Source organism: Physeter macrocephalus, chromosome 14 (genome assembly GCF_002837175.3).
Source record: "Physeter macrocephalus isolate SW-GA chromosome 14, ASM283717v5, whole genome shotgun sequence".
In the NCBI taxonomy this organism is placed as follows: domain Eukaryota; kingdom Metazoa; phylum Chordata; class Mammalia; order Artiodactyla; family Physeteridae; genus Physeter; species Physeter macrocephalus.
The window spans coordinates 13,822,127-13,834,175 of NC_041227.1; the positions used below are offsets into that span (position 1 = coordinate 13,822,127).

The 12,049-nt window shown below is 49.2% G+C and overlaps 1 protein-coding gene across 3 annotated transcripts in view; it reads left to right on the forward strand.

Moving 5' to 3' along the window:
• Positions 1–12,049, forward strand: part of ELMO2 (engulfment and cell motility 2) — a 39,120-nt gene that overhangs the window by 10,595 nt on the left and 16,476 nt on the right. For 2 of the 3 annotated variants that reach the window (XM_024128430.2, XM_024128431.3), the window contains exons 2-9: positions 595–718; positions 1,033–1,073; positions 1,539–1,611; positions 1,986–2,036; positions 5,419–5,600; positions 7,162–7,261; positions 8,589–8,740; positions 11,153–11,231. In XM_024128430.2, coding sequence (XP_023984198.1) covers positions 641–718; positions 1,033–1,073; positions 1,539–1,611; positions 1,986–2,036; positions 5,419–5,600; positions 7,162–7,261; positions 8,589–8,740; positions 11,153–11,231 — 756 coding nt within the window. In that variant the 5' untranslated portion in view covers positions 595–640. Of the gene's footprint in view, positions 1–594; positions 719–1,032; positions 1,074–1,538; positions 1,612–1,985; positions 2,037–5,418; positions 5,601–7,161; positions 7,262–8,588; positions 8,741–11,152; positions 11,232–12,049 lie in introns of those variants that run through there. The other variant, XM_055090227.1, reaches the window with a different exon arrangement.

Below are 12,049 nucleotides of genomic sequence, written 5' to 3' on the forward strand. Positions count from 1 at the left end.
CATTTCCTGTCCCGCTTCTCTTCTCCATTTTCTGAAGTCTGTGTCATCCCACACGGTGGAGGCTCCGCGTTGTGTCCCTTTGCGGGGGGAGGAGTGGCGGCAGTGAGTAGAGAGGAAGCAACAGAGCGTGTGGCCAGGCCCTGCTGACTCTGGAATCTTCCTGGGATGACTGCGGAGCAGAGCAGGCTGGCTCCTTCAGCTAACTGCTCAGCCAAGAAAAGGCTGTGTCTGTCCTTATCAGTCTCAGGGCATAAGCTTCTCCCTCTCAAGGTCCCAGGACAGGACTTTGCAGTAAATATTCTCCTCCACCCCGGGGTCCTCCTGGCCCTTCACCTGAAGTGGCGCATTGGCAGATCTTGCGGCTGGCTTATCTGCAGTTGATAGATAGGTTTGTCCCTTTTCTACTTGCTGATTTAATCTAAAGAGACAAAATGTCCAAGGAAAGGTTGTGGCATGATCTAGAAGAATTCAAACCAAGGAGTTCTATATGTTTCTTTGGACACTCTCCGTCTACTGATTTTCCAAAACGTATAACAAGAGTGAAAAATGAAGGCAAACTCTGACTTTTTCCTTTTTTCTGATTCTTTCCCCCAGGCAGCTGTGTCTGTGTGTCTTGGAGAAGCAGGGCCCATTGGGAACGATGCCACCACCATCAGACATCGTCAAAGTGGCCATCGAGTGGCCAGGCGCTAATGCTCAGCTCCTCGAAATCGACCAGGTAAGCTCTGGAAGGGAGCAGCAGCGGTGCCAGGAGAAGGATCCAGGGAGCGTGTGGCGGGGACGTCTTAGGGGCGGGGACCACTGGCATTAGGTGTAAGAACCAGCAACAGGAAAGCCAAGCCCTGTCCCACCCTGTGGAAGGCTGGTCACCGTGGCCTGGGAGAGGCTTCCTCTTTGAGAAGAGCTCTCAGACAAGAAGTCTGTGCTCAGGCCTCAGGATGACCCTGCCTGGCAGACCCTCTCCTCAGGACCTTGGTACTAGCAGGATGTGGCTCCTGGTGAAGGATCTCTCTCTCTCTCTCTCTCTCTCAGAAACGGCCCCTGGCGTCCATCATCAAGGAAGTTTGTGATGGGTAAGTTGAAACTGCCCCTGTTTGGGATGGTGACAGGCTAAAAACAGAGGAGCATTGCCAGACCTTGAAAGGAATTCTGCCCGAGGATCTGCAGTTAGTCGGGTCCCCAGTCCGAGGCTTTTGTGGATCGTTGTCTTACAAAGAAAGTATAGCTGGTGGGGATGCCCCCAAGACCTGTCAATCTTTAGTTTTTCCTTTAAGCCCAGGAATGCCCCACCTGAGGTCCTGGTGGGATCTGAGACCTGCGCTGAATTATATGTGCCACCTTTTGTGGTACCCATCTTTACAGAGGCTGAGGAGGTTACTGTTCAACATCTCAACCCAAAGCTTTGGTTTTATTTTCCCCTGTACATCAAACAGACCGCCCAATCCCTCAATCAACTCTATTGAAAATTATTTATTTGCAGCTTCTAGACGGGCCCCCAGGCATGGCCACACAGGCTGTACTGTTTTTCTCTTACATAGGTGGTCACTGCCAAACCCGGAGTATTACACCCTCCGTTATGCAGACGGTCCCCAGCTCTACATCACCGAACAGGTTAGTACAGGGAGAAGCCAAACCAACACAGGCCTTGCTCTGGAGTGAGCCACCCCGGGGGCCAAAGCTGTTTGCCCTCCTTACATCCAGGGAGCTTCCACTTCCTGGGTCAGGAGCTGCTTCCTGGGCAGATCAGGGAGCATCAGCCCTTGTCCTCCTCTGGCGGCTGGAAAAATGTGGCTTCTGCTTCCTGAGAGGTGCTTGAAAAGGATCTTAGAAATTCTTTGCCAAGAAACAAGCAGGAGAAGAGGCCCTGACTGAAGAGTCTCAGTTACAACTACTTTAAAAATGACAGAAAGTTCTTGTTGATGCAACGTGCTTGCACAATTTTAATAGTTTATCTTAGCTACTCTTTTTTTCTCTTTGCTACCCAGACTCGCAGTGACATTAAGAATGGGACAATCTTACAGCTGGCTATCTCCCCGGTAGGTATTCAGCTTTCCTTAGGAAATCCTTTATTTGACAAGCGTCTCTGAGCACCTACCATGGGCCAGACTCTGTTCCAGAAAGTAAGACTTGGAGGTTAAAAAGTCAGTCTTTGCTCTCACAGCCTGGTTGGGAATAAACAAACAAATATAAGGCCTCTCTCAAGGGTCCTGAAAGAAGGTTGCTTAGGGAACTCAGGAAAGGGTCCACCTAACTCAGACTGAGGAGTCCCAGAAAGCCCTTCCAGAGAAGGGGGACACTTGGCTCAGATGTTGAAGGATAAGCAAGAAGCAGCTGAAGAAAGAAGAAAAGGAAACGTATTCCAAGCAGAGAGATGTGCTTTGTTCAGGGGAGGCGGGAGTGATGGGTGGCCGAGGGCCTGTAGCCATCAGCCAGAAGCCAGTGAAAGGTTCCTGGGCGGCCTGCTTATGGGTCGGACTTTATCCAGAAGGGAAAGATCATACTGTGGGGACGTTGAAAGATTTTAAGCAGGAAGCTATATTATGCTTCGGTTTATATTTTATGAAGATCTCTTTAGTGACAGTGTGGAAGATGGGCTTGAAAAAGGAAGGTTGATGGTAAGAGGAATCTTCAAGAAGCTGACGAGCAGTGTCAACAGCCCGTGAAGGCAGTGGCCGTGGCGATGAAACGATGGGCAGGAAAAGTATTTGCAGGTGAACTTGGCGAAGAAGGCAATACACTGGCTGTGGAAGCAGCGAGAGAATGCAAGCTGGCCCCCTGATTCCTGCAAGAGCAGCCCTTCCGGGTGACTAAGGAGGCACCCACAAGGGTAGAAAGAAAACAGGCGCTAGAAATGGCTCAGGAGCTGAGGGCAGGGAGAGTGTCCGGATGGAGGACGGGTTGGTCTGCAGTGAGCAGAGAGAAGGTAAACTGAGGACAGAAGAGCGGTCCGTTGATCTGGGAGGTCAGCCGGTTGCTGGGGCAGCTGGGTGGCAGCCAGATCGCAGTGGGTTGTGTTTAAGAGGTGACAAAGCGAGGACCTTGTGTTCGCCACGTTATCGGGAAGCTTGGTTTAAAAGGAAGTAGATAGAGAAGGTACTAGCTCGGGGATACGGAGTTGAAAACGTACGCCTTTTAAAAAGAGGTGGAACATTCACGTGTGTTAAAATCAAAAGAGTTTGACAAAGATACAGGGAAAGGTCTTCCTCCCACTCCTGTCCCTCACCTACCCAGCTGTCCACCTCCTCTGACCCTTCACAGTTGTTAACTTCTGTTGCAGTTTTTTCTGTGTCCTTGAAAATACGTTAAGATGGAAGAGAGGAAGGTTGCCAGTGCGGGAAAGAGGGGGTGAGTGACGGGGGCGGGACCTTGCCGTTCACAGCCCAGGGGAGGGATTTGCCCTGACTGCTCGGCCTGGAGCAGGACCAGGGATGCGGGGGTAGCGTAGGTAGGTTTGTAGAAGGGCTGCCGGAAAACGGAGGGCGTGCTGGCCCCTGTTCTCTTGGTGAGGTGAGAGGCTGGTCCATCTGAAAGGAAGGGAGGTGTGGAGTAATAGCAGCTACACTGGCTGAACACCTGGTTTTTGCAGAATACTTTACATGTATGGTATCACTTAATCTCGACAAACCCCATGAGATGAGTACTCTTGATAGCCCCATTTTTCAGACCAGGAAACTGAGACTCAGAGAGACTAAATAACCTGCCAGTTGTCGACAGCTCAAAACGCGGCACAGCTGCCTCTCAAACCCAGGTCTGGGCGACCCCAGGCCAGTGTTCTTGGCACTGCCTGCTCCTGCTCTCCTCCTCAAGTCTTCTCGTCCTAAGGACTTCATTTCTCCTCCCCAAGCTCGGCTAATTTAACGTGACGGCCTGGGAGCTGCGCGCTTTGACAGAAGTGCCGAAGCATTTTACAGGCCTCGCGCGCAGCGTAGCTGACTTTCCCAGAAGCAGGAGGCGCGGGAGGTGGCCCGGAAATGCTGTCTCGGGAGGAGAACTGACATTTGGAGTTGGAAGGCTCTCAATGTGATGCAGACCAGTGCTCTTCAAATCGTTCCGTCCTGTGACCTTCTCTCGCGGCGTACACGTCCCTCACCGTGGAGGTGAGGGAGGGTTTCTGTGTCCTCGCGAGCAGCGTGCCGTTAAAGGGGAGAGACGTGGGTAGGCCCAAGTCCTCTGCAGCAGCAGTACCTGGGCTCCGTCGCTTTCTTAGCACTGGAAGAAAAACGAAGACCCCCGAGGCGCTTGTGCTCTCCAGATTCTTCCATTCCAACCAAGAATATTAAAGTAACACACGAGAGATAGAGAATGATGGAACGGTAAGCTGTGAGGCACGGACTATAGCGTGAGTAAGTTCAGCAACAGGGAAGACTAGTGAACAGGAGAGGAGGGGCGGCAGCCGCAGTCGCAGGAAGGGTGCAGGTGCTCCCATGGGAAGGGTTCACGTGCTCATGGGAGGCTCTTCCACCAGCCGTCATTTTCAAAAAGCCGTTTTGAAATTAGCTGCTTCTAGCCCCTTGGTATTCTTAGTTTCCCCAGGGCTAGCACTTTGAGGAGCAATGATAGGGACTCTGAGGGAAAGTGAAAAAAATGTGTCAGGCTTATCACAGTTTCAGGTTGAAAGGGTCGTTAGAGGTCACCAGATTTCATCCTCCACCCACTGTAGGAACCCCTTCCATAGCGCTTTGTACAGGCGCCTGTCCAGTTTTCCTCGATTGCTTCCAGTGACCGAGAGCCCAGTATTCAAGAGACAACCTCTTCCACTGTCTGACGGCTTTAGTTAGTATCAATAGAAAACTCTTATGGTTACCAAAGGGAAAAGGGGGTGGGGGAGGGATAAATTAGGAGTGTGGGATTAGCAGATACACACTACCATATATAAAATAGGCAAACAACAAGATGCTACTGTATAGCACAGGGAACTATAGTCAATAATCCTGTAATAAACCATGATGGAAAAGAATATGAAAAAGAAAATACACACACACACACACGCGCGCATATATGTGTATAACACTGCTGTACACCAGAAACTAACCACGTTGTAAATCAACTATACTTCAATTAAAAAAAAAAAAGAAAGAAAAACTCTCTGATATTGAACCAATATCTGTTTCTTTGTGACTTGCCATAGTTAGCGGATAGTCATCTCCCAGATCTCTCTTGTATTCCCTCGGTGGGAATTTTTTAATTCCAAAGACCAGAGTGGTACAGAAAGGATACGCATAAACTGCGGACCGGTCTTGTCATACTGGTGATTCCCTGATTGATCCAATAAACATTTATTTAGCAAATCTGAAGCAGTGTGAAAAGCTACTTCTGTCTCGGGCTTGGGAGTCCACAGAAGGGCCCCTGTGAGCTATTCACAGAGCAGTAACCTGCCACAGGGAGCAGATGGCATGTGTCTTGTCCCTGGTCCCACAGTCCCGGGCTGCACGCCAGCTGATGGAGAGGACCCAGTCATCCAACATGGAGACCCGGCTGGACGCCATGAAGGAGCTGGCCAAGCTCTCTGCGGACGTGACCTTCGCCACCGAGTTCATCAACATGGATGGCATTGTTGTGCTGACGCGGCTCGTGGAAAGCGGAACCAAGCTCTTATCCCAGTGAGTGTTGCTGAGGTCTCGTTTGGGAGCTCAGAGATGTACGACACTCCGCAGGGCATCCTATGCTCACTTCCGTCGAGTCAAATGAGCTTGTTGAGGTCCTTCTGCATGCAGAGCAGTGTGCCCAGCACCAGGGTCCACACAGAGGGGTATAATTCACTATTGTGGTCCTGAATCTTGTAGTCTAGTTGGGCTCTCACAAATTCAGGGACGGTACAAAACAATTCTATGCTGAGTGACTTGAAAGTCGGGGCTCTGGAAGTCAAGAAGAGAGAGGTCAGCTCACGGCTGAAATCATTTCCGGAAAGTGACTGGCCTGATGGAAGTTAGTGAGCAGACTGTCCATTAGCAAGTAGGACAGGTGTCTGTGTGTCTGTTCTTAACCACACCCCTGCGCCCCTCCCTCTCCAGTCACCCCCCCACTCCACACACAGGCTCTTTATACAGAGACACGCACGGGCCCTCCTCTGTGTTTACCAGAGCGTATCCCCACCCATCCGCTGTCTCCCTGTCACCCATTTTCACGGGGGCAGGGGGGGCGTCCAGAACTTCGCGATGCACCGCAAGTGGCTTTGTCGTACTCCAGTGCCAAGGTGAACGTGGCGGGAAACTGCCATGCCATTATCAGCAGTGAGTAAACAGATGTTTAGTTTGTCTTCTAAGCCCACAGAACCTAAGCTGGCAGAGAGGGAGTCAGAAACCTTTGAGTTGATGGATCGGCTACTGAAATTTTTAGCCAAACCGAGCAGCTAGTCTTGGGTATTTGTTTTAAGTCTTGGATTCTCCGGCTGCACGGAAATCTCGAAGCCTTTGGCTGCCATCAGCACTGACCCGGACGTTCCGCGGTCTCCCGAGAGTGCAGGGTTGGACTGGCCTTCGTCTCCTCCTCTTTAAAGTGGAGGTGATACCTCCCTTGCCATATTGTCATGAGGAGTACTGTGGATGAGAATGGGTCAGAACATGCTTTGCAAATGGAAATATAGTCTGTAAATTATAGAGCACTGTACAGATGTATAAAGGTTGACGTGTATACAGAGCAGAGACAGAGGGGAGAAAACATTTCAGTCCTCGTTCTCTGTCAGCTCCGTGGTAGGGTTTCGCATGCCCTGTCACCCTGCCCTCACCACAACGCCGTGAGGTTAACGCTGTGAGAGGAACTCAGTTTCACAGAAAGAAATAGAAGTTTGAACAGATAAAATTTGCACAGTTAGGAAGTAGTTGAACCAGAGTTGAACCCATGGCCAGAGTTCATCCTCTTTCTCCTGTGCTCTGCCGCCTCCCAGCCTAAAAGTGAACCTGGGACGTAAGCTCCCTCGGGTACCCCACCAAGTGCTGGGGTTTGACAAGGCCGAACCCAGAAGCCTTTCCTTCGGTGATTCCAGGGAAGAATCTGCTCCACACCTAGCTTAGGTGTGCGCCAGGCGCTGGCTCACAGTGGCGTTCGCTGATTTCTCAGGTGGTGCTTACGTTGAAATCCGTCCCTATTGTGGCCGTCTTCACACCTGTGTTCCCCAGTTCTGAATCTTTGTATTGTTTTGTGTGTGTTTTGCACATGTCTCAGCTACAGTGAGATGCTGGCATTCACCCTGACTGCCTTCTTAGAGCTCATGGACCATGGCATTGTCTCCTGGGACATGGTTTCAATCACCTTCATTAAGCAGGTGAGGCCTCCAACATTCCGTCTTTCCTCCTTCCGTCACCAGTTGCTCTCTAGGCTTGAGGGGAGGTGTGGGCAACACAGCTGCTCCAGCGAGGGTCGGCGTTCTATCCCCGAGGCCAGGATTTTCATCCTCAGGCTCCGGCCTTCCTGTGGCTCCTGGAACATGTACTTTGTTACACTCGCAGGGCTTGCACTGAGAAGATGGAACTGGGCTCCCGGAACTGATTATGGCCAAAGTGGAATTGGATTGTCAGTGAGACTTGGGATAGCGTGCAGCCAGCTAGCCAGCCAGCCAGTACCATCCCTAAGTCTTCTGACCTGCTTCCTGAGCCCTGCCTCCTCTTTGGATAAAAAAAAAAAAAACCTTCATTTCATTTGCCTTCTATTTATTAATCTGCCTTCTGTTTACAAATCTGCAAGGTAGCCTGTTTGGTTGTCAGATGAACTCAATGGGGCGGGGGGAGAAGATACTTCTAGTTTTATCCTCCTTTCTTCTAGAAGAAGGGGCAGTGTCACCTCAGAAAACTGAACTAAAACCAATGAGTGCTATATCTGCTGACCTAGAATTACACCTGTCGTTGGCTTGGGACATTGAGAACTTCCCGATGCTGGAGATACTTAGGCACAAGTGAAATGACCATGTGTCAAGGATATTATAATGGGGATTGAGAAAAGGGATTAGATTATAAGACTTTGAGGTCCTTTCTGTGTCGCCGAGTCTGCTGTTCTGCGTGTGTATAGGGACAAAACGTATGTCCGGAGTACAGTACATGGACAGCAAATGAGATCCCAGCATCAGTTAAAACGCTCTGCTTTTTACACTCGGCTTTTTTTTTTTTTTTTGCGGTACGTGGGCCTCCCACCGCCTTGGCCTCTCCCGTCGCGGAGCACAGGCTCCGGACGTGCAGGCTCAGCGGCCATGGCTCACGGGCCCAGCCGCTCTGCGGCACGTGGGATCCCCCTGGACCAGGGCACGAACCTGCGTCCCCTGCATTGGCAGGCGGACTCTCAACCACGGCGCCACCAGGGAAGCCCTACACTCGGCTTTTTCATGCCTGAACCCTTATTTTGAAAACAAAAGATTAAGCCCTTAGGTTTAACGAAACATAGTTGAGTGGATGCTGTAATTTGAAATTGAGTTATCCATGCCTAGGGACTCCCTGGCACATTGGCCAACATAGCAGATACCATCGTCCACCTGGGGACAACTGTCCAAATGTGGGCAGCACACCTAAGAGGAGAGTCTGGGGGCGGCGGGCATCTGAAACCTAAGCCTTCAGCTCTCTCGGCCCTGAGCTTCCTAACTGACTTGCCCTCTCTGGCTTTAGATCGCAGGGTACGTGAGCCAGCCCATGGTGGACGTGTCAATCCTGCAGAGGTCCCTGGCCATCCTGGAGAGCATGGTCTTGAACAGCCAGAGTCTGTACCAGAAGATCGCAGAGGAAATCACTGTGGGACAGCTCATCTCTCACCTCCAGGTGTAAGTAGAGACCCTGCCCCAGCCTCCCTTCCCTGCCTGTTCTCCTCTCCCCTCTTATTCTGTTTAAATCTTCCAATCCTACTGCTTTGCTTGTATTCTGAGATGCTGATCTGCTTGTTCATTCACTCATCACCTCTTCCACACTACTGCCAGAATTCCTCCCGTAATTCAGACCTGGTCATGTCATGCTCCTGCTTGAAATCCTCTGTAACTCTCCTTGCCTCTCAGGATAATGTGAAGTTTTTCCCAATCTTCCTGTACCACCGTGGTACCAGACAGAATTAGATGCTTTCTCCTCTGTGGGCCAGATAGTTTCTGTTTGTACCTATGATAATCATAATTATATAAAATACTGTATTTTTATTATCTGTCTCCCATTTTAAACTTTGAGCTCTCTGGGAACAGGAGCCAATCATTTTTGTATCCCTTGTTTTGATTTAAGTAGAAGCTCAATTAGCATTTGTTGAATGAACTCTTGCTGAACTAACAGTATGCTGTTGGGGGTAGCAAGAAGTATTGTATAGGATGTGAATTCCAATCCAGGATCTACTGCAAACTAGGTCTCTGCCCTCAGCAAATTAAAAGGTCCAGCATAGGGGCCAGCACAGAATAGGTATTCAATAAATTGAGGAGGTTTTTTGTTTTTTGTTTTTTGCTTTTGTTTGTTTTTTAAGAAGCTTATCACATCCTAAAACATTTAACAGATAGTAAACAAAAACCAAAGACAGATAAAGCCTTTGGAGCACTGTTCGTCTCCTCCCCATTCTTTATACTTCCCTTTCAACCATTCCACACAATTTAAGGGGACTGGACTTCCCCAAACAAGGATGGGGACACTGCTGATTCCTTCCTAACCCTTGCTCCCTTCCAGCATATGGGACATTGACAGAACGCCCTGCCAGTTCCAGGGGAAACCAGAGCTCCCAGACTTGGTTGATTATAGCAGCCTTGTCTTCACTCAGCTATGCTCTCAGCCTGTACCTTCCTACTAGTCCAAGTAAAAAGGAAGCACATGGAGATTTTGCAGCTCTGATTTCTCCTTGTCACTTCTCTAAGGAATTCTTCAGCCTCTGTTTTCATGCCCAAAAGCCAAAAAGGTTGATTGAAGTCAGGAGGACATTGTAAACTCCAGATGGAGAGTTCTGATTTTCCTGACCTCAGAGTTACCTCTATTTCTTTGTTTCTGAATTGGGAATGACCCAGTTACCTCTTAGAGATGATAGAGGAGCATGGCATTTCTTAGGGGTCAGTCTATGAACACTTTCAGCCCATTGCTGTCCCCAGAAGCCATGTCCTCTGCTTCTGGGCTGAAGGACAATTAGTGGCCTCCACTAGACCTCCAAGATGCCCCCGGCCAACACAGGATGCCCAGCAGCCCCTCTGGAAAGAGCCACAGAAGGCACTCACGACGTGGCAGGTGGAGAGCTCTTGTCAAGTGCCAGGATTACAAGATTCCAGAGAAGCGATGTAGTTATTTTCTTTGTTTAAAATAAAATAAGTTCATAGTCAGAGACTTTGAAAATACAGAAAAGCACAAAAAGGAAATCATTTGCCCATTATCCCCTTTCCAGACATAACCACTGTTAACAGTAAATTGACTGTGCCACTGGGTTTTTTTTCTATGCATATTTTTAAGAAAGTTGGAATCTTACTGTACATGCTATGCGTGCCTTGACTTTTTTTATGGACTAATAGATATTGAACATTTCCCATGTCAAAGAACCTTCTGAAAGTGTAGTTCTAAATCTTTTTATGCAGGAATTCCGTGCCTGTCTAGTGGTTTGGACTCCATGCTTCCATTGCCGAGGGTGCGGGTTCGATCCCTGGTTGGGGAATTAAGATCCCTCAAGCAGTGAGGCCTGGCCAAACATTTAAAAAAAATATATATATATATATATATATTTTTTTTCACCCCATATGCCTTTGAAAATCCAGTAACAGTTATGGACTCTCACCTCCCTGGAAAAAAATATCACATAGTCAACCAGCTACAAGGAATAATGGCTGCACCATTTCTAGGGTTCCCAGACACTCTAAGCCCATCCCTAACCCCAGGCGAAGAACCTTTATGCTAAAACAGCATTTTTAATGACTGCTTAGGATTTGAATATATATGAACAGCGTCGCTACTGTGGACATTTGCATTATTTACTGTTCTTTCTTTTTTTAATAGTACTTGGATGAAACACCCTGCCAATAACTCACACACAACTCTCTGATGACTATCTTTGGATAAATTCCTGTTAGTGGAATTGCTGGGTCAGGGAGTCTGCCCGCTTTTAAGCTTTTGAGGCTAAGCCTCTGATTATTATTTGATTACAGTCTGCGAGTGATTGTTTTAAACCATCTCTAAGGATCGTCTTGCTGGTCAGTCTTCTAACCTCTCTCTGCCTTCTTTCTCCGTCGACACAGCTCCAACCAGGAGATTCAGACCTACGCCATTGCACTGATTAACGCACTTTTTCTGAAGGCTCCTGAGGACAAGCGACAGGTCTGTGATGGCCTTTTCAAGCTTTTCGTCTGGGCTCTCCCAAGAGAAGACTTATCCACCCAGTCATTTTCCCAAGAGTCCTTCCTCCTGTCCCTCTGCAGCCAGAGCCCATCTGAGTGGCTTTGCTAAGGAAGACCCGGGGAAGAACTAGGAGGGAAATCAGCTGGCTCCTAGGTCAGGGCAGGGGCCTGCAAACTTTTTCCCCTCAAGGACGAGTAAATATTTTTTGCCTGGTGGCCCTTGTGGTCTACGTGGCAACTATTCAACCTTGCCGCTGTAGCCAAAGCAGCCTCAAGCAGTAGGCAGGCAGGTGGGTGTGGCTGTCTTTGCATAAGACCTTCTAGACACAAACAGGCAACAGGCCTCATTTGGCCTTACTGCGACTACCCCTGGGTTAGAGGATCAAGGAGCAGGGAGAGGAGACCCCCTGGGCCTCCCTGCCAGGTCCCAGGAGACAGAAACAAATGCAATCCTTGCTTAAGGAAGCAAGAGTAGAGGGACTTAGCTTGAAGTTTCATGTATAAAGATCCTCTGATCCAGGTTCTAAACTTTTTTCTTCCCTATCAATTAGCTGTGTGACATGATGCAAATCACTGCTTCTCTAAACCCCAGTTTCCTCACCTATAACGTGGGAGCAACAACAGCTGCCCCATTCACTTCATAAGGATGTCATGAGAAAAAGCCAGACCCCTATTTTACAAGTGAAACCAGGGATGAGCTGGGCAGTGGAGCAAGGGCTGACCTAAGAGGCCAGGGCCCCGAGGCTGAGTACTTTTCCTGCCACTGCAGGGCAAGTGCTCTAACCCCTCTGGGTCTCC